This window comes from Dreissena polymorpha, chromosome 2, assembly GCF_020536995.1.
Source record: "Dreissena polymorpha isolate Duluth1 chromosome 2, UMN_Dpol_1.0, whole genome shotgun sequence".
NCBI lineage: Eukaryota > Metazoa > Mollusca > Bivalvia > Myida > Dreissenidae > Dreissena > Dreissena polymorpha.
Window position 1 is genome coordinate 72,476,265 of NC_068356.1, and position 23,992 is coordinate 72,500,256.

Here is a 23,992-nt window from a genome sequence, read left to right on the forward strand (position 1 = left end):
TGAGGCCAGATGCCATTCCAAAAAGGGTTAGCGATTCTATAATATTATCGAATGAGTCACCACTGTTATTTAAAAAATAAGTTGCATCGTCAGCAAAAAGGGACTGTTTAATTTCTTCGTCGGGTTCTAGCGATATTCACTTTATATATTTATTTGATTGGATATTGTGTGATAGATACTCGATGCATATAATAAATAGCGAGGATGAAAGTGGACATCCTTGTCTCACCCCTCGTTCGATGTTAAAACTGTTTGAGAAAAAGCCATTGTTAATAATTATACTGTTAATATCGGTGTAAAATAGTTTTATCCATTTAATTAGACTTTCACCGAAATTCATATGTTCTAAGCAAGAGAACATAAACGAATGGTCTAGTGAATCGAAAGCCTTTTCGAAGTTTGCAAAGAAAATAAGGCCAGAATTGTTTTGTTGGTTGAAATAATTTATGCATTCTTGTATCAGACGTACGTTTTCACCAATTTAACGTCCTTTAATGAAACCAGATTGTGATATTGAAATGATTGATTGTAATATTTTTTTCATTCTGTTTGATATACTTTCAGTTGCAATTTTATAATCATTGTTCAGTAAACTAATAGGGCGCCAGTTTGATAAGAATTCTAAGTTTTTCCCAGGTTTTAGAATGAGTGATATGCGTAGTTAAGTTTTCGTTGTTAAATTAATAGTTAAGTGAATTAATTAGATTATATAATTCCAGAATATTTTATAAAATTCGATTGTGATGCCATCAGATCCTGGACTTTTGTTATTTTGCATTTCGTTTAGTGCTAATCCACATTCATATCCATAAAGTAATCCATCGCAGAGTAGCTTTTCCTCTTGATTTAAAGCATGATGTGTATTTTTAAAAAGGGTGTTATTTTCAACATGTTTTCGTTTATAGAGGGTTTCGAAAAAAGAACGTTGTTCTTCTAGTATTTGAGTTCTGTTTGTTATATCTTCGCCATTGACTACTAATTTGTTTACAGTTTTGTGTTGACTTCTACGTTTTTCGATGTTTGCGAAGTATTTTGTATTTTTTTCATTGTGTTCAACATGCTGTGCACGTGCTCGTAGTATTATTCCGTTAAGATGTGTATGATAAATTCCTTCTTATAATTTTTTTTTAATGTTATTTAATCTTCAATGGCTTTGGTGTCGTTTGTGTTTGTTTCATATAATTTTTTTAAAGTGTTTCAATTATTTTGATGGTTTCAGTTTCAAGTCTGTGTGTTTCTTTTTGTTTAAATGGTGTGTTTGTAATTGTTGTGTTACGTATGTTTCCTTTTATTACTTCCCATAAGGTGTTTGGGTTGGCATCTTTATTATTTTGAGCTGTATTGAATATTTCTTGTTTTATTTGCGTTTGATATTGTGTATCTAATAAGACGCTGTTGTTAATTTTAAAGTATCCTGGGCCTCTTTCAGGTTGTATTTTGTGCAGTTTAATTTCGACTAGAGAGTGGTCAGTCATAAATCCTGATTTTATGCTACATTTGTCAATAATGTTGCAAAGAGACTCAGATATTAAAAAATAGTCCTATCTACAAAATATTGTTGGTTTTGTGTTTGAGTGCCAGGTGAATTTGCTTTCATTTGGATATACTGTACGCCAGATGTCTATCATATTGTAGTTTTCATTTATGTTATTTAACATGTTTCTATTTTTAGGATGAGTATAAAGGTTTCCCTTCTTTTTATCTAATAATGAATTAAGAACAGTATTGAAATCAACCCCGACTATAATGTTTTTATCTTGGTTATTAATTATAAAGGATTGTAATGTTTCGTAGAATGTGGGATATCTGTGTTAGGACCGTAAACGTTTATTAATGTTAATTGTGTTTCGTGTATTTTGATATCTATACTTGCTTGTCTGCCAATTATTATTTCGTTGAAGTTATCGACTGTGATCCCTATATTATTTTTATCAGAAAGACAATGCCTTGTTTATTAGTATATTGTCCACTGAGTTAGATGTCTCCGTCCCATTCATCTTTTAAGGTTTGTGCTAAAATATTTGTTAAGTGACTCTCTTGTAATAGGCATATACTTTTTTTTTCGTCTAACCATTTGAAGATTTTTATGCGTTTTTCTTTATTGTTTAGCCCTTTTACATTTAAAGTACATATGTTAATCATTTAAAAAGGTGGAGGGTGATGTAAATGATAATTTGTTTATGCTTGTCCAGTTGGTTTCTATTTTTAAAAAAAGTCCAGTTGCTTTCTATTATAAGACATAAGGTGTCCATATATACAAACAACAAAACAAGAAAAACAAAAATTATGGATACAAAAAGATGAATATTCCATAGAAATGAAGAAATAAAAAGGAATAATCACAGCAATGAGAAAAAAAATAATAAACGACTACATTCACTAAAGTGAACATTTTAGGGTATCTTTTTGACATCTAAAATGAACCGAATAAAAATAGCATATACAAGTCAGTAAATATAATCATAACTCACTATTTCAAGATAATATGCAATGCAAACAACTAAAGATACAATATACTTACTTATTTCTTTGTATTCATATTTGGAGTTTTAACAATTGAATTCATCATAGTGTATTTTTTATTTTCATGTGTGTATGCATGCGTTCATAATTTTATTTCATTAATATAAAAAAATCCCGTACAACCTAGTGGCAACCTAGTGCACACTAGATTGCCGCTACGGTTACCAAGCAAAACAAGAAAATAATTATAAACTGTCTAGTATGTATTAAGAGACGCCACTCTTCGGCAGTCTAAAACACGAAAATCGAAAGTTTAGACAGCCATAATGGCCTATTTTTAGTGAAGGTGTCTTTGCATGTTACACAAATATTTTCAGTGGATGCGTGTATGTATGTAACAAAAATAGCAGTTCGTGTATGTGTCCGCGTTTGTGTGCGTGTGCTCTAAATTGTTTATGACTGTGATTATGTTAGCATGATACGCCCAATAGCATATTGTCATCAAAGGCAAAAACGTATATATCTAATAGTATTGCGTTACATAATATACTATTAAATTTGACGCGACTACTGTAGATCTACATAAAACATAATCTTCAAAGGCAAAAAATAATTTGTTCTTACAATCACAGCAATTAAAGTAAGAACACGCAAAAAGGCGTAACAACAACAATGTGTACATATATACAGTACTTATGTATACAATCACAGCAATTAAAGTAAGAACACGTACAAGGCGTAACAACAATAATGTGTGAATATATACAGTACTCATGTATTCATACAGCCTGAGTGGTGCATTCGCTTAAGATATAATTAAGATATTTATTAGTACCAATTAATTGCATTTGTTCAAAAAACAATTTGTTCAAACTTGATGTATTATACATATAATTTAGTTTTCGTTATTTATATGTTATAATGGTTTGTACTGACACGTGTACCATACGTAAAATAATAATAAATAGAAATACAAAAAAACTTCAACACAAATACATTGCTTTTTCTAAATAGTCGCACAACTAAGAAAAGAATAAACATACATAATTGTTTGCACAGCTTAAATGTTACTATTTCACAAACACAAAACAAAGCATAACAGATGTTAAAGTGTTTTCTTAACCAGACGTACAATGTACAATGCATTTACCCAACGGATTCATACAAATTACCCATTTATTATCAACCGTTAGCATTCAACCGTCTCATAAAAAAGCTTGCATATTCCCTGACTTCTACTTTTTTAAACCGTTAGCTGTGAATGGTTGATTACTTATGATAATAGAACAGATATTTAAAAAAACTGTCAGTACAGCTTTAAATAGTAATTGTACATATTTTAGTGTAGCTTGTATTTACGTTTACTTTTTATTAAAGTTGAAGTTTCTTAAATAATCAAAAATATTGTTTTGACATCTAGTCCGAAATAATCCTGGCGAATTGTACTAGCATGAATGAAGTATATAATCCAATATGTGTTCACAAACATGTATGTTATTTGTGTAATCGTTTATTGGGTGTTATATTAATAAAATACTGATGTAGGAATGTTTCTATGTATGAGCTGTTAATATAAAGTTTTAAATGTCTGCATACCAAAAAGGTTTAACAAAGAGCTGCGTTTGTGAAAAATAATGCCACCAATTGCGCCGCTTTGATTGTGTATTTTTTGTTTATTTTTTTTACCTGGATCTATATGTTCTACATTGCATATTTAATTGAAACAGAATGTATATTTCCTTTTTGATTACATGGTACTACATAAACGGAAGACAAAAAGAAGCAGTATTGTGGCAAAAAGGTAATAAATGCTGTATTTTAAATATCATTAATTTGATATCAATACATGTAAAAAAACACAATTATACACGGGATTTTACATGATAAATCGATATAATATAATGCATATTAACTACAAAAATACTGTGTTTCTTCCCCATGTTTAAACAGTGAGAGGGGAAACAAAAAGAGGCAGCCAATCCTATATATTTTCCAGTAAATTAACACCTAAAACAATACTCAATACATACAGGGTTGCGATCAGTATTTATACAAAAAGAAAATTCAAAATGTGCATATTTACAAGTATATTTTTGTCTTTTGACCATGTTTATTTTATATAACAAGATACAGAAAAACGAGGAGTGCAAACAACGCAGTATTTGTTTATTACAGAAACAGAATTGCGTTTATCATCAATTTTTATTATACTGAATTACTTGATGATTAACTGGCACAAGGGAAGTAACTGTGTTGATAAGAAGTGCACGGAAAGCTGGGACGTAGCTACGACAAAGGTGCAATTGGTTAAAGATGGAAAAAAATATTTTTCTTATTTAACAAAAAGAAGACCGCCATATATATAGTAGAACAGCTTATAACTATACTTGATATTCGTTCAATATGAACGTAACACCTGTTTGAGAAAAAGAATGCAAAAGAGTAATTTTTCATAAATTCGGTGTAGTTATACATTCATTAGACATCAATATATAATTCAAATCGGTTTAAACTGTCAATTATTGCCTCTTGTTGTCCGTCTAGAGTTCGCCTGGGAGGAAGTGTTGAGAAATTCAGAGAATGACTTTCGTGGCCAAGGCTTTGTTAACCAGTTTTTGTAATACGCGTAAGCTATCTGTGTGACGTGTTGGTTTCCTTTGAAAAGTGCGTAGATTTTGCCCTCAAAGGACCAGCATGTTTCAACGTGAACACTATCTTTAAGTCGCACTGATGCCAGCACTTTAGAGTTAAGTTTTGTAAGGTCCTCGTTGAAGAAGATGCCGGTGCCTCTGAATTGCTTAGCTTGTCTTAAGATGTCGATTTTCGTTTGTCGCCTCACACATTTAATAATAATAGGCCTGTTTCCGGTTTGTTTGAATTTAACCAATCGGTTTCTATAAGCCGCTAAAACACGTATTAACCGTGAATATGCCTCTTTAATAAATCACTATAGCGAGGCCTTTAAACGTGACGATTCGATCCGATACGTCAAGCGTGACGAGTGACCAATAATGGTGACCGCTTTGTAATACACGTGTAAAACACCTGTAAAGCTATTCCCCGCCCATAACTCTTACTGTGGAAAAATCTGACTGTATATGCTTTTTTAATTTAAACAAGAACATTTTTTCTTTACCACTTATTTTGTCCGGAACCGGAAGCCAAAATGCAAATTATGATAATGATGATGGTAAAAATAATCATAATGACGATGATAATGATGTTGATAATGATAATATTGATGCTTGTGATAAAGATAATGATGATAATGAAGATGATAATGATGATGATAACGATATGGATTGTGATGCTTGATAGGTAAATTGTATCATCCTCAAAGAAGATTTATGAACTAAGGACGAAATCAAACCATCTAGCAAAAATATCAGCGATTATGACATACACGTAAAGTTCACGATATTATACATATTACGGTTGTGAAAATTACGCTTATTTATCTTGTTAAACTATTGTTCCATTTAATTATGTGTCATGCTGTTTTCTTAAGATCGTATAAATGTAGATGGCCGGCGCATCCCTTAAATTGTGAACGCAAGTTCACGTACCATTACCTTACCTAACCACTATCGGTCCATTTTCCGTAACATACATGTATACTTGATTGGAAGTTATTTTGGTATTGATTGAACTTTGACCATATTTCAAAATACATCGAATTCAATATTAGCGCAAATAAAATAAGGAAACATGTTTATTTTCCAGGAAGACATTAACTGTGAAAAAGGGGTTTCATGCATGTGCGTAAAGTGTCGTCCCAGATTAGCCTGTGCAGTCAACGCAGGCTAATAAGCGAAGAGCATTCCATCTCTCTGGCGGCCGAGGTCAGCGAGGTCATATAGTGGAGTTTCCAATAACCACTCTTTAAAGCCAGACTGAAATATCGCCTTACCCTACACACTGCCAATTTTACATTTTGCCTTTCAAGAGACGATGCTTAACAGAAAGGAAAATTCGGCATAAGTGTTGGGTGGTTGATAATGATTGAATTAACAAGCATTTTACGGCATTTAAATACATTTGAGCTTTGCTTTGCGAAAAATCCACATGTATTGTGTTTGCACATGCTTATAATGGGTTACTTTGGTAGGTGAAGTTGGCTGTTAGATGTCTTCGCCAGGTTTTCAAATGATGAAATGTTGTTTGCGGCCGTAAAAAGCCGGACTTTCAAGCATCATAATGCGTATCTATGCACTAGGTGTTCGATACGTTTTTACATTACAAGAAAGAGCTGCTCACTAGGTGTTCGCCAGGTATTCAAATAAGAAAATGGTGATTACCGCCGTATTGAGCAGTGCTTTCAAGTAGCGTAATCCATAGCTGTGCACTAGGTGTTCGACAGGGTTATAATTAAAATGAATGGCTCTTCACCAGGTCTTCGCCAGGTATTCGAATAATTGAGTGTTGTTTGCGGCCGTATAAAGCCGGGCTATAAAGCATCACAATGTATAGCTATGCACTGGGTGTTCGATACGTTTTTAAATTACAATGAAGAGCTGTTCACTAGGTCTTCGCAAGGTATTCAAATAAAAAATGGTTACTGCCGCCGTATTGACATTGGCTTTCAATTAGCATTATACAAAGATGTGCACTGGGTGTTCGATAGGGTTTCAAATTACAATGAAAAGCTCTTCACCAGATATTCGCCAGGTATTCGAATACTGTTGATTGTCATCGTATAAAGCCGGACTATCAAGCATCACAATGCATATCATTATCATCATCATTATCATCATCATCACCATCATTATCACCATCATTATTAGTATTACCAGAATCATTATCAACATCGTTATCATCGTCATTATCATAAATATAAATATCATCATCATTATCATAGTCTGCATTATCATCATCATCATCATCATCATCATCATCATCATCATCATCATCATCATCATCATCATCATCATCATCATCATCATCATCATCATCATCATCATCATCATCATCATCATCATCACCACCATCATCATCATCATCATCATCATCATCATCATCATTATCATTATTAGTATTATCATTATTATCATTATTATCATTATCACTGTTATCATTATCATTAGCATTATTATTATCATCATCATTATCATTATCACTTTAATCATTATTATCATTATAATCAGCAACAGCATGATAATTAGCATCATTATCATTATCATAAGTATTATCATTATCATCATCGACATTATCATCATCGACGTTATCATCAAAACTATCATTAATATTATCATGATGATCATCATTATTATTATTATTATCATCATTATACTTATTATCATAATTAGCACTATTATTATATTCATTATAATCAATATTATCATCATGATCATCACCAGTAATATAATAATCATCATTATAATTATTATCATAATAATTATCATTATCAACATCGGCATAACCATCATAATTATCATTATTATCATTATAATTATCATCATTATTATCACCATTATCACCATAATCATCATATTCATCATCATCATCATTATCATAATCATTATCATAATCATTACAATAATGATCACTAATATTATCTTCATTACCATCATCATCGTTATCATCATTATCATCAATATCATCACAAGCATTATCATTTTATTCATTATCAGTATTATCATAATCATTATTATTATCAACATCGGCATTACCATTATAATTATTCTCATCATCATTATCATTATCATCATCTTTATAATCATCATAATCATTATCATCAGTATCATGTCGCGCTAGAGTGGTGAGCTGGCTCAGCATTCGCCATAATCTTTATAAGACGAATGCTGATCTAGAATGTCGAGCTGGAGTGCTGAGCTGGCTCAGCATTCGCCGTAATACATTAAAACGAATGCTGGTCTGGAATGTCGCGCTGGAGTGCTGAGCGGGCTCAGCATTCGCTTTAACGCTTTTGAAACAAATGCTGATCTCGAAAATCGCGCTTGAGTGCTGAGCTGGCTCAGCATTCGCCGTAATACTTTTAAAATGACATGCTGATCTAGAATGTCGCGCTAGAGTGCTGAGCTGGCTCAGCATTCGCCGTAATACTTTTAAAACGAATGCTGATCTAGAATGTCGCGCTAGAGTGCTGAGCTGGCTCAGCATTCGCCATAACTCTTATAAGACGAATGCTGATCTGGAATGCCGCGCTGGGGTGTTTAGCTGTTTCAGCATTCATCTTAACGCCTTTAAGCTGGAAATGCATTCGCCGTAACACTTTTAAAACGAATGCGGATCTGGAATGTCGCGCTGGAGTGCTGAGCTGACTCAGCATTTTGCGTTAACGCTTTTGACACGAATGCTGATCTAGAATATCGCGCTGCAGTGCTGAGCTTGCTCAGCATTCGCCGTAATATTTTTAAAACGAATGCTGATCTAGATTGTCGCGCTGGAGTGCTGAGCTGGCTCAGCATTCGCTGTAATATTTTTAAAACGAATGCTGATCTACAATGTCGCGCTGGAGTGCTGAGCTGGCTCAGCATTCGCTGTAATATTTTTAAAACGAATGCTGATCTAGATTGTCGCGCTGAAGTGCTGAGCTGGCTCAGCATTCGCTGTAATATTTTTAAAACGAATGCTGATCTACAATGTCGCGCTGGAGTGCTGAGCTGGCTCAGCATTCGACTTAATGCTTTTGAAATGAATGCTGATCTGGAATGTCGCGCTGGAGTGCTGAGCTGGCTCAGCATTCACAGTAACACTTTTAAAACGAATGCTGATCTAGAATGTCGCGCTAAGGTGCTGAGCTGGCTAAGCACTCGCCGTTATAATTTAAAAACGAGTGCTGATCTAGAATGTCGTGCTGTGGTGCTGAGATGGTTCAACATTCGCCTTAACGCTTTTGCAACGAATGCTGATCTGGAATGTCGCGCTGGAGTGCTGAGCTTGCTCAGCATTCGCCGCAACACTTTTAAAACGAATGCTAATCTAGAATGTCGCGCTGGAGTGCTGAGCTGGCTCAGCATTCGCCGTTATAATTTTAAAACGAATGCTGATCTAGAATGTCGCGCTGGAGTGCTGAGCTGGCTCAGCATTCGCCGCAATGATTTTAAAACGAATGCTGATCTAGAATGTCGCGCTGGAGTGCATAGCTGGCTCAGCATTCGCCGCAATAAATTTAAAACGAATGCTGATCTAGAATGTGGCGCTGGAGTGCTGAGCTGGCTCAGCATTCGCCGCAACACTTTTAAAACGAATGCTGATCCATTTAATATGGTTATCAATTTTGCGCTCAGACACTTATACTTTTAATTGTGTTCCTGTTCGTTGTTTCAGTAAACACATCCGAAGGTACTGGAGACAATTCATAGTTTAATATATGGGTTGATGACAACTTAACTAGAACTAACGTGTGAGCCAATCACTCTAAAAAAGAAGATTGATGTTATACTCTTTGATGTCTGCAATCCTTATGTTTTTTCTAGACACATCATAGGTTTTAACCTTTGCAGATATTGAACCATACAAATTATCCCGGCATTAGTTTGAAATGCTGACATTTGAGTTTATCCAATATCTGTTGCTTGATCAACAAAAGCAGACTTTGGTGCAATTGTTCAAGGAACAATGTTCAATAGACTGGATGTATGCTTGATTGGATTAAACGGATCAATACATAATGTCAACTATCTCCGAAATCTTGCTTTATCCTTCGCATCTGCACTTATCATCGCCCGCTTTGTGTTATTTATCTGCGTCCGCAAAACTGGTACTGCTCATTTCTCTCAGATATTCGTCCATCCTGCTGCAAATATGCAAGCTCAAAATCTTAACTTTGAGAGTATTAGGTTTAAGTTTTGCACCTATAATCTACTTCTTACTACGGTCATATCTCAAATGTTGTTGCTATGAGCAACACCATTATCTGAGGATATTATACACATAATGTATTAAAATAATTTAAAAATGTCTTTTAATAAAGACGTATTATCAATCACTGCCTGTTATGGAATAAATAATAATTGATTATTAAAAGTTATAGTATTATTTGATATTTGACAATAAAGACTTCCCAAATATTTCGGATATTTTAGTACATGTACTTTTGTGTCCAACTGTGCACAGTCATACCTCTGAGGACTAACACACAGACATCGAGAACCTTCCACACGGCTGTCTGGGGACACATTTTTTAAATAACATTGCGTTTATTTTTAATTCAAATGTCCGTTTTCAATGACAATCCTCGCAAAATATTGAGGTCTCGAATTAGTCTACTGAAGCAGTTAACGCTATACACAACTTACCTCGTATAATGTCGTTGCGGGTATTGGGTGTAACGGGAAAAGGGGAAAGGAATTGATTGATATCAATACATCAATGAATAGACTATGGATCAATCGGACTGTATTTTTGTCGTTATTAGTTTTGAATCTCAATTTGTCGATTATGTGTTACATCGACCGAAACAGGTGCCTTGAGCTTAATGAACTGTCTTCTGGAAAATTATTGTGTATGTGTTGTCTTATAATAACTTATCACGTATTAAATTGTTGTTTTCATTGAAATTGCAGCTTAAAAATAGTATGCTGTTTCTCCTTAAGAACATGGAAGTTGATTTTAAAAAATCACGTTTTTTCAACATAATCGAAACAATAACTACAGTCGCTGCGAACGTCACATATGTTAACCGAATATGATAACATTATCATTTTTACCGCGATGATTTTGGGGTTAAGTTCTTCTGATGAAGCCCCTTTCACCACTCCCCTCTTTCTCTCTATACGATGTAATCTCGCGTTTCAGACCTTTTAAACACAAAGTCGAAACTTTGAGAACATTATGAGAGATTGCGATAATAACCTTTTATTCTCTGGCGAATTTGAATTATGATCTCGCGTAATCGCGCCGTTATTGTATTCGCATTTTCGCGCCTGCATGCTGATATCGACAAATGACATTTACAAAGAACACTTCTTTCGACATTGTTTCTTTGTAACCACTCAATTAAAATCTGAATTTATTTCCGCAAACAGTTTTCACAGTGTGTGTTTACAAATTGGACAAAAGACATGAATTGTTTTCAGGAAACCTACATTTCGAGAAATATCCGTTTGTCAAAAAAGTAAAAACATATAGGATATTTGTTGGATTTGGTTAAATATCGATTTAAATTCAAAGGTGATCATTGAAAATGATATTTTCACGAGTGGCGCATCTACGAGTGAAAATATATTTGTTTTATGATCACGGGTTCTCGTTCGTTCTGTTGCAACTATGGATATTCATTTACCAATGATATAAAGACACACTTATGGTTATGACTTCTACATTAATTAGAAGCACTTCACACATGTATCATATCACACAATGTCCTTGTGTGGTTTTCCTGGAGCATCTAGTCCCTAATAGAAAACTTTCCATTTGAGCCTCTCTGTGGGAAAAACGGGGCTTAATTCATGTGCGTAAAGTGTCGTCCAAGATAAGCATATGCAGTCCGCACAGGCTAATTAGGGACGACACTTTCCGTTTTTATTGTGTTTTTCGTTTAAAGGAAGTCTCATTTATGAGAAAATCTAGTTAAGGCTGAAAGTGTCGTCCTTGATTCTCATGTGCGGACTGCACAAGCTAATCTGGGACGATACTTGTCGCACATGCATCAGTCACAGCTAATTTTCCATAGGACACATAAGAGTTGTTGAATATGGTCATTTTTCTAAGTTCATAGTGTGGGCTGTTGATCGATGACACGGTCTCAACTTAGGCATAGCCACGATTTAAAGTTGATGAGCTATATGAGCTGTATATCACACCATTTTTGACGAACCAAGTGCGCGAACCATTAATGGACTTATAACATCTTCCGTTCGCACTTATCTACCATAGAGAGACAGCGTCAATCTGATTTTAACAATTGAAACTTAATATACAATGTGCGTTATTTTTTACAAACACGTCCTGCTATCGACTATTCAATTTTGTGGAATTTAAACAATTATACACATATATCAGCCAGCACTAAAGCACTTGTTTTTTCACAATACATTTGGAAAACATAAGCTTATTTGAACATTATATTTTTTGATAATATATGTGTCACTATATACAGTTACAAAAGTGATAGATAATCTACAAAGATAATCTATACATGATGCACACTCTTCCAGTAGAATGCGATGTCGACCACTATGCATAAGAGTTGAATAAATGCGCGCACGTGCAACCTTACTTTCAAGATGGCGTCTCGGAGTCTGCTTGAATCACTATCCAATCGAAAAGAAATAACATCCAAGAACAAAGAGACTGAAGAAAATCATTACCTTACCGTATTTAAGAATTAAATGCGTTAATCTGTTAATCCATCATTCCAAGTTTCAATATCTGAGCCGCGCTCTGTGAAAAGGGGGTTTAAAGCATGTGTGTAAAGTGTCGTGCCAGATCTGCCTGTGCATTCCGCACAGGCAAATTACGGACAACATTTTCCGCCTCAACTTGATTATTTCCAAGAAGAGACTTCATAGAAACGAAAAATATCAAAGAACCGGCAAGTGTCGTCAGTGATTAGCCTGTGCGGACTGAACAGGCTGGGACGACACTTTCCGCACATGCATTAAACACCCTTTTCACAGAGCGCGGCTCATTTATTTTAATGATCCTGATACTGTTCCTGTTTTAGCGGATGAGTTTTTTTTTTTATTAATGCTTCTAAAGCATTTTAATTCAACAGGAACGGCTTCTTAATTAAGTCTTTATTTAAATTTTTATTTCATGAACACAAAAAATAAAAAAAAAGCAAAGATGTGTAAAACGTTGCAAATTCAATAAATAAATAAATACACACAAACCATTAGCCGTGTGGTGTACCATCTTGATTCATCCTTAATCATGTTTAAGCAAAATGCGTAATTTATCAATTTTAATTAAACAAAATACACCTCGTATAATGTATGTTTCTCATTCTACAAGTCATAGCCTTACTCAATAATTCAGAATCGAAATATACAAAAGATGTAATGAAAACAAAAAAGTAAAAGCGAAGTCCCTTTGAGTTGGTCATGGTTCGTTTTATCATAGATCTATATAAAATATAATATAAAACCAGCATAAATATGTTTAGCAAGCAACTTCAAACGACTTGATATAACATTGACTGGTATAGTTTTGTTATATTTTGGTTTCAACGTTCAACTTTCAACCCTGCTTTTCAGAATAAAAATGAACGCCCCTTTCACTAGTTGAATATAAATTTGTATTGCGTCACGCATAATTTTACTAAAACGAAGGGTTGAATTCTTGTTTTGGTTATTCAAACGTTCAGGAATAAATTCTACAATTTAATGCTATTTATACGAAAACAATCGTATTTAAAATAAATCACATTCAAGCTAAAATGTCTTTAAAGCCATTTGAAAAATACTTGCATAATGGCGATCAGCAACTAATATCATTACCGATACATGTATCTTTTCCAAGTCGTTGTCATATCAAAAAATTTAACAAAAATTACAAAACATTCAAGCAAACATTAAAGCAAACATTCGAAGCACACATTCGAAGAAAAGTACCACTGTTTTGAACTGTGAAGACATGGTTAAGTTCTTGGTTTATCCTTAGAATTAATGCATTATTTAATTTATTGTTAATAGTACATGTACAATAATGTAGCACTGAAATTGGCGAGGTGTTCCCTGCTTGATCTATATAGCAAGACTTTCATTGTGGGACCCATCGCTATCATATTTCAATCTTCAACAGAGCTTTCTATAATATTTTGTCTTTTTCGCTTCCTTCTTAACAGAGTTTTGCAAAATGTCCATGAAATTAGATAATCATACATGTTTGTGTCATCTTTCCCGATTTCACTTTATCTGAACCATCTATGGTGTTTTCAATTTATTTCGACTCGACCGATTTCACTTCGTCTGAACCATACATGATGCTGTCAGGTCGTTCCGATTCGACCGATTTCACTTCGTCTGAACCATACATGATGCTGTCAGGTCGTTTCCTTTTGACTGATTCCACTTCGTCTGAACCGTGAATTGTGTTGTTAATGTCGGAAGGTGGTTGATGAAATATAAATACAAATTGTAAGCATTTAATATTGAATTTGCTTTAAGTTGAAATGGTTTGTACGGTGGCATAGAGGTGACATTCACTCCTCTTTTTTTTAAATTGCACTCCTCTTTTTTTCTATCTCGTGGCCATGACTTAGTAACTCATGGAGTGCAATTAAAAAAAGAGCAGTGCATTAAATAAAGGAATGGTGCATTAAACAAAAGAGGAGAGAATTTCGAGATCTCGAGATCCCGACTTAGCTAACTCGTGGCCACGAGTTAGTCAGCCAATCAAAATTTTCCATATGGTCGTTCATGTTGATCTTTATAAAAAGAGATAGGAAAAAAAGAGGAATGCACTTTAAAAAAGAGGAGTGAATAGGAGTGCAATTTAAAAAAGAGGAGTGAATGTCACCTCTATGCCACCGTAGGTTTGACAGCTAAAATGCATGTACGAAAAAATCGAAAATGAGTCGAAAAGTATTGTTATGTAATATGTTCGCACCTTTACGACGAGCATCGTAGCAAGTTTAAAAGAAAAATTAGCAACTGTCTAGACATTTTTGTAGTATTTAATGTATATATACCTATATGCATATAGTTAGACACCAGAAGCGAGCGAAATAATATAAATATAAATATATATATAACATGAGACTTACACGTCACTTCGGTTGAATTTATCCTTGCTTGCATTTTTAATAATTCAGACGTTCGCGACGCATTTTTTCTGAAAGTATAAGTAATACATAATCTGTTGTTCAATTTGGTTATGTATACAGTCGAATGTTTTTCACAGTATTTGCACCCATACTAGGATATTTTTTATTGTCATATAGTAAATACCGCTTATATGCCTTAATCAACAAATTAACTTTTTTCTTTTGATGATGTTTTACATTAAATTACAGTGATTACATTTTCTAATAATAAAACGTTTGATAGAAGCAATGCAATCGGTGACAAAATATTTAATATTATTTCTGAATAGAATTTTTATGCTGCGCCTTAATAATTTAAGCCTTGAAAATGTTTCTTGCATATAAATGAAACACATCTAATTGGGCCGTGCTCTGTGAAAAGGGTTTTTAATGCATGTGCGTAAAGAGTCGTCCCGGATTAGCCTGTGCAGTCCTCCTTTTCAGGGAGCATGGCTCAATTAAAACATTAATTGAGTCAACCCACCTTCTGTTTCGATCGACGACGAATAACGCGCCAAAAACTACCACTACTCCAACCACTCCAACTACTCCGCCAATGATTCCAACTAGTGTAGGAACGGGGAATGGATTGGAAGCACCACTTTTCTTATTATTTTCCTCTTTCAAGTGTATTGGATCTATTTTACATAAACAAGAAATAAGACTCTGATCAGGCAACTACAAACGTTAATTTGTTTGAATGTTACATTACCCAACCATCGGAAAATAAGGCATAATTGTTCAAAGCAATGTGATTGGTCAATATGTAGGGCGTTCATAGTAGACTGACTGATTGTTGAACGGTGAAATAATAGACCAGTTTACGACATCCTACACTTTTCAAATATGTATTTACCATGAAACTCCGTACTATTGTTGTTATTGTTTGTTATTGTTTGAATACAAAATCAATGCATACGTGTTAAATAAACATCATGCCGTATACGTACAAGCTAAGCGACACGTATCAACTATCCCTTACACTGATCCATTTAAGCATTAATTGCCAGTATTTGAATCGAAACCTTTAAGCCAAACACATTAATATAGACGCGTGGATTATGATTTTTATTTATTTATAGATACCAGTATTGAGATGCAAATATAGTCGTATACGTTATGTTCAATAAATTGTTATAAATATATTAAATGTTTTGTATCATAAAAATGCCACAATCATATTTTCTTAATAAGTCGGAAACCTTCTTCTTAGCAATTTCTTTTGGCATGTGTTGGCATGTACAATACAAACATACAATACACAACAATATTTCAATAACAGAAGACATAACATTTCATTTAAGTTCGAGATAACGCTCCGTTCGTGATCACTTTACAAATACTTTCCCGGTCCAAATAACATATCAATACATTACCATGTAAGCACTTTAAAACATCAACGTTATATCTGTGTCCCTCAACGCATCCTTCAAAGCAGACACCGTCTTCTTGGTAACATGTATTATTTACACAATAATCGCAGCACATCTAAACATTTTAGTCCATAGAATCCATCCAGACATCCCTGCAACATTCACAACAAATAACTTACGTGTATTGCCTTAACACTTTGTATTGATTTAGTGTTTTGATCAGCAATTTTCTCTATCATCTATTTACAAAATAAAGAGCAATCATAATGAGGTCTATACAATACTCCTCCAGGTTGTTCTTACCTCGATAAAATAACTTATCTGCATGCATTACTAACCTATTTTTGCTAACTCTATGCTGTCAATAAAATAAATGGTATAGGCGCAAAATTAAAGTAGCATAGCATATTTATGTGAAAATAACATAAATACTCAAAATCATCGAATATTTCGCAAAATAAACTTAACCCTCATAAAAATACAGTATGTCTTATGTCTAAATGTGGTATGGTAACACAGTATACTCCGCCACGATATCCGAACATTTACAAGCGAACGCGAGACTGTCTTCGGGCAGCGTCGGAATACGTATTCAATAGAACTACGTCGTGCATCCGCAGCTGCCCAAAGTCACGCTCACGATCGGTCGTACATGTTTGGATATCGTAGCCGGAATTCACATGGAATATATTATGACACAAAAAATAAAAAACGAGCCCTTGTTTCGCGTTAAATCTATGTTACAAGACCACATCTGGAGTTAAAATATTTTAGCTATTGCTATAAGGAACATTGATTGTTTTATGTGTTAATTTTTTCGTGAAATTTGTGTACAGCACGTAAACTAATTATTTAGTAAGTTTGCAATGCATTTCGCAATATAACAATGTGGATTGTCTATAACCTTTTATGGAAACATGAAACATGATACAACATAAGTGTAACTTTTTTTTTCATTATTTCTGTTCATTAATTATGATCTTGTTACTATACGCAAACGCTTAAAGGGGCCTTTTCACGTTTTGGTATATTGACAAAATTGAAAAAAGAAATGTTTCAAATTCGCACTTTTTCGTTGTAGTTGTGACATTTGTGAGGAATCAGTAATGCGGCACATTTATCATGCTCTAAAATATCCATTATATGCATCTTTTGACGATTTAAAAACCTGGAAATTATAAAGCATTGTAACGACAAACGATTGAATAATTTTGAGAGTTCTGTTGGTGTCGTTATATTTTTGGAAACTATGAGGATTGCTTATATAATGTATAAAATGCATTACTCATTTTATGAGCATGGATGGCCAAGTGGTCTAAGCGATAGACCTTTACTCCAGGGGTAAGCCCAGCTGAGGGTTAGTTTTTTATTTTTTGATTTTTATTCTTGCTTTTTTACTGGAGCGTTTAACATTATTCAATATAAAGCATTTATTGACAAACTTCAATACATGCTAAAATCTGTGAAAAGCCCCTTGAAGATCTGATTCCAAAATATGTTAGGCTGTTAGCAAATCTCTTTTAAGACATACGCGCAACAGGTTAGTGTAAAGGTTTCATGCAGACATTGATTCTTACCGCCAGGCAACTTCCATCTTCAAAATGACAAGAGGGCATATCTGCCATGTTTCTGCAATTTTTTGGGCACATCATATCGCAGTGAGAGCCATAAAAACCGTGTGCACAGCCTTGCGAACACGAGCCGTTAAAGACGTAACATACTCTTTCAGTCGCATTGAAGCATGTATTCGGACAAGTCATATTGCAATAAGTCCCATAAAAGCTATCGACACATCCGTTCAAACACAAGCCATCTATTACGTCACATACTCTGCCACTCGTCTTTTTGCACGTATCCGGACAAGTCATATTACAAAAGGCATATAGTAGCTGTTGTTAGCACAGCCGTTGGAACATGAGCCATCTGTTACGTCACATACTCTGCCAATCGCCTCATTGCACGTATCCGGACAAGTCATATTACAAAAAGGCAGACAGTAGCTGTTGCTAGCACAGCCGTTGGAACATGAGCCATCTATTACGTCACATACTCTGCCGTTTGCCTTATTGCACGCATCCGGACACGTAATATTACAAAAAGGCCCATAGTAAATGTTGTTAGCACAGCCGTTGGAACATGAGCCATCTGTTACGTCGCATACTCTGCCAATCGCCTTTTTGCACGTATCCGGACAAGTCATATTACAAAAAGGCATAAAGAAGCTGTTGTTAGCACAGCCGTTGGAACATGAGCCATCTATTACGTCACATACTCTGCCGTTTGCCTCATTGCACGTATCCGGACAAGTCATATTACAAAAAGGAAGATAGTAGCTGTTGTTAGCACAGCCATTGGAACATGAGCCATCTTTTACGTCACATACTCTTCCAATCGCATCATTGCACGTATCCGGACAAGTCATATTACAAAAAGGCGCATAGTAAATGTTGTTAGCACAGCCGCTGGAGCATGAGCCATCTGTTACGTCGCATACTCTGCCAATCACCTTATTGCACGTATTCGGACAAGTCATATTACAAAAAGGCAGAGAATAGCTGTTGTTAGCACAGCCGTTGGAACATGAGCCATCTTTTACGTCACATACTCTGCCACTCGCCTCCTTGCACGTATCCGGACAAGTCATATTACAAAAAGGCAGATAGTAGCTGTTGTTAGCACAGCCGTTGGAACATGAGCCATCTTTTACGTCACATACTCTGCCAATCGCCACATTACACGTCTCCGGACAAGTCATATTACAAAAAGGCAGATAGTAGCTGTTGTTAGCACAGCCGTTGGAACATGAGCCATCTATTACGTCACATACTCTGCCATTTGCCTTATTGCACGTATCCGGACACGTAATATTACAAAAAGGCCCATAGTTATTGCTGACAGCACATCCGTTGACACACGAGCCATTGATAACGTCACACCATCTTCTTATGCCAAACGTCGGCTCTTTGCATGTTTTGGGACACGACATATTACAAAAAGGCCCAAAGAAGGTGGTGTTAGCACAGCCGTTGGAACACGTGCCATTGTCTACCTCACAACTTCTGCCTATGTCAACATTCGACTCTTTGCATGCTTTAGGACACGTCATATTACAAAAAGGCCCATAATTATTGTTGTCAGTACAGCCGTTGGAACACGAGCCACTGAAGACCTAACATATTCTGTCTGTGCCAAAAATTGGCTCTTTGCATGTATTTGGGCACGTCATATTACAAAAAGGACCATAGGCGTTGTTTTTAGCACAGCCTTTGGAGCACGAGCAATCAAAGACGTCACACTTTCTGCTGGATTTCGCCTCTTTGCATGTTTTTGGACACCATATATTACAAAAAGGCCCATAGCGTCTGTCGTTAGTACAGCCATTGGAACACGAGCCATTCAGGACGTCGCAAAATCTTTGAAATGATGGAAACAATGGCGGGAAGCATGTACCCGGACATGTCATATTACAAAAAGGCCCATAGATTTTTCTGTCATCACATCCGTAGGTACACGAGCCATTGAAGACGTCGCAAACTCTTCCAAAGAATGGCAAAATTATAGGCATGTATCCGAGCATGTCATATTACAGAAAGATCCATAGTGATCAGCATTGCAATTGTAGTTATGATCGTTGAGATCGTTTTCTGTAAGAAACGTAAACAAACTCAAAGTAGTATGATTATCATTTAGAAACAAAATGCGTGTGATATAATCAGTAATTAGTACACTAACATTTTCGCGAAAAGTTAAATTTACAATTCATTATTGCGTAACAGTGTAAAGAAAATTTTATACTTTGTTGTTCATTAAGTGCATGAAACTGCAAATGTTTCAACAAAGCAAATAATTAATCAAACATTCAAACTTATTATCAATAACAACATCAAACTTGTATTTCACTGCAAGTGACGAAAACCGCCGACTCTTTTTTTACTTAATTGTTTCATTTTGCTATCAACAACAACATTCAAACTTATTATCAATGTCCACATCAAAACTTTTATTCCACTGCAAGAGACAAAAGCTGCCGACTATTTTTTTTAATTTATTGTTTCATTTTGCTATCGACTAAAACATTCAAACTTATTATCAATAGCAACATCAAAACTTGCATTTTACTGCAAAGTGACGAAAGCCGCCAATTGATTCATTTTGCTATCATTTAGTTGAAGAATAAGAATAATTACATACAACAGATACAAACTAAATATTTCATTTTAGAATTTTATAGAATTTCGAATATCTTTATAATATTTTATGAAAGACTTAAGGTCTGAATTGAAATATCTCTAACGAACACTAATTCAGTTTGAGACCTAATTCAAGTCGTTGCCACTATGCTTGAGCAAACTTATATCTGATAAATATTAATGAAATAGCGTATTCATGCATATGTGTGTTTCTGTTGAGGACGAGTTTGGTTTGCTGTCGAAAAATCCAAGAAATGTAGGAAGTTAGGAACCTTAAGACGCATCTCTCTCTGATGCATTATGGGACTTGATATATATCCGCTTTCTGACGCATTATGGGACTTGATATATATCCGCTTTCTGACGCATTATGGGACTTGATATATATCCGCTTTCTGACGCATTATGGGACTGCATATATATCCGCAAGAGAAAATTAACGAAATATCAAACAGTGTATGGCCTGTGTTTCCTCTCAGGCTGAGTTGTGGGAAAACATACAAAATATAAACAAGCACACTTGATGGAAATTAATGTATTTAACTAACTTGAATTCATATTAATAAATTTACCTTAATATATCTTCCATTTAAGTTCCATGCTGTTTCAGTAAACTGTAGAGCATGACAATCATCATTAAGCGATATATGCATATAAATCTGATTATACACAGATTCACTAACATATAAATGAAACCATGTAACTCCCATTTTCTAACGATAAACTTGTTAGATGTTTTTACTTTGCGAGTAAACTGAACGCATATTTACAAACACTAATTTCCGGTACATACATACACTAAGTTCATTACGAATAAATATGATGATGTTATATAAAACGTTTAATTTATCGTTAATAATCACAGGCATTTCAATAATCCCTTCTAACTGTATGATCTCCATTGTTTATTCGATTGGTATTTACATTTTGCCAAGAGGCACACATTGTTTTCTCTATTGTCCGCCATATCGTTAAAATGTTGTAAGCGACAATTGCGCATAGCAACGTAAAATCGTATATGCCCGAATAATTCGCGATTCGCATTTTGTTTAATTAGTATACGGGTTTAATTATTGTTTTAAAACTTGTTAAGAAGTTTCCCCGATAATGGGAATTTCCGTATTTACTATTTACTGAGAAGTTTCCCCGATAATGGGAATTTCTGTATATTACTCTTTACCCGATAGTGGGAACAATATAAATGCCAAAATACCCGCTTTTGGTATGAAAATGTATTATCGATGTTCACAATATATTCAATCCTTGTATCGATCTAGTTAAGTACTAGGTAACGACGTCACGTCTATAACGTTACGTTACAAATTGACGTTACGTCACTGAACCAATCCGCCGGTACAAATAAAACGTTAAAATCTAATGTCCAATACTTACTTATCTAAAATAACATAACGATAAAAATAAACCATTTTTTAAATTAAATTTTGTGTAGAAATAAAATGTTTTGATACTAGTGTTGTATGTATGAAATGAACAATTTTCACGAGGATTACGCTCGGTATAATGCTAAGTCTGCTAAGTAACTGTCAACAATTTTATCATGCAGGAGTAACCATTACGGACCTATGAGTATGCTTGGTATTAGAAAAACACACACACACACAATGCCACTGAAATTATCGACTGATATTGACATGGGGTTATTCACGCATCACTTATTAACAACTGCGCGAACCTTTGCTGCCTAGGGCCCATACTCTGATAATAATATGTGACACATAAGGACCTTGAAATAAAACACTATCTCAGCCCAATATACTTACATGAAGTATCACATGAATCGCTACAGAACTCTACCGTACCATTCGCTTAAAAATTACACCCTATCGTTCCGATTTGCTCACGAGAAAAAGGGACTATGAGCAGAATCTAAACTATTGAAATTTATGATGTGTAGCTCTGCACTTCCCCAAAAATAGCTCTATCAATTTTAAATCTCTTCAATTTGGATTGGAGTTACTCTCCGCACAAGAACATTTTACAAAAGGTGATGGCTCCGTACATATTGAGGACAGAATTATGATCATTGAACCACGACTTGAAGCCATCCAGCAGCATGTATCAGTTGAATCAATTCGATATTGTTCGAGTTATGATTTGAACAATAAAATGCATCTTAATAGTTAATTAATGCCACTTAATGCCACACAAATATAAGCCATGGGTGATATCTCCAAACACACACACAAATACCGTCCTTGTTCTCTGCACTTTTTTATTTATCTTTCTTTTTATTTATCGATTTATTGATATACAACCTTTGTCCTGTTATGTACTAAGTTATTAATAGAGCTTTGCTCTACACCCAAAAAGCAACAAAAGGGCAATAACTCCATTGTGTTCAATCAGATTGCCTGTCTAGATACATATGTGAATTGGCGCTGTATGTGATGGTAAACGCTTTTTTATTTTCCGTATTGTTCGCATGAAACGCTTCCAGTAAACATTTGCAAAAAACAACGTTGTTATATCGTATAGTACGAATCTGAATTCAAAATGTGCATTATTTAATCACTTAACTGATTTAAAGAGGCTTATTCGCAGGTTTGTGTTGAATAAACAAATGTTTACAGCGCGACGTGTATGCTTGTATACATTGAAATGAACGTGAAACAACATGACCACACAGGTACACACATTTTATTGCACTGATATGTAAATTCACACAGTTCTAGTAAAATTGTTAATCGACGAAAGCATTGGCATTATACCTCTATGTATAGAATAAAATAGCACTGTAAATATCTGAAAGAGAGTCGTTATACTCTGCACTCCGTCTCAAAGCCACGTGTCAATAGACAAATTATCTTTGTGTCACTTCAATCCATGTTGAGCTTTACTCCGCACAAGAAATGAGGCCGAAGTACAGATAGACGGACAATGCGATCACGTTTTTGTTTGTTGCAAATCGGGCAGTCAGAGTACATATGTTTATAAGTAAGTAAACAATTTAAACATTTTGCTTACCACTAGCTGAAGGAGCCACGAGGAGAATGCAGATTATATAAACAGCATGAACTGGTGTCCACATAGCTTGTATATAGTAATCCGTTGAATAACAATCGCATCTATTTACGTCCACAAAAGAGTGTTTTATTTCAAACAACCAATGTACAAAAATACTTCAATATTTTGTACAAGATCCTTTACGATTCACAAAATCTCCGTTAGTAATGTAACGTTATGACATGTATGTTATTCAGGTTTTGGCTTTCCACTGACATGATTGTTCGAGG

General features: G+C 34.7%; 1 protein-coding gene across 4 annotated transcripts; it reads right to left on the reverse strand.

The window, feature by feature from the left end:
• Positions 1-13,158: 13,158 nt before the first annotated feature.
• On the reverse strand, positions 13,159-23,992 carry LOC127867584 (uncharacterized). Of its 4 annotated transcripts, XR_008043570.1 has the most exons (6): positions 23,724-23,992; positions 18,126-20,192; positions 16,552-16,700; positions 15,660-15,813; positions 15,137-15,204; positions 13,159-14,447 (listed from the first exon to the last, which is right to left on the reverse strand). XR_008043570.1 is itself a non-coding variant. In XM_052408858.1 (5 exons), the coding sequence occupies exons 2-5, from the start codon at positions 16,661-16,663 to the stop codon at positions 14,311-14,313; spliced, it is 471 nt and encodes a 156-aa protein (XP_052264818.1). In that variant the 5' UTR covers positions 16,664-16,700; positions 21,311-21,669; the 3' UTR covers positions 13,159-14,310. The 4 variants fall into 4 exon arrangements, 2 of the variants coding, with proteins under 2 accessions (XP_052264818.1, XP_052264816.1); XR_008043571.1 differs by lacking the exon at positions 16,552-16,700; XM_052408858.1 differs by lacking the exons at positions 18,126-20,192; positions 23,724-23,992 and adding an exon at positions 21,311-21,669.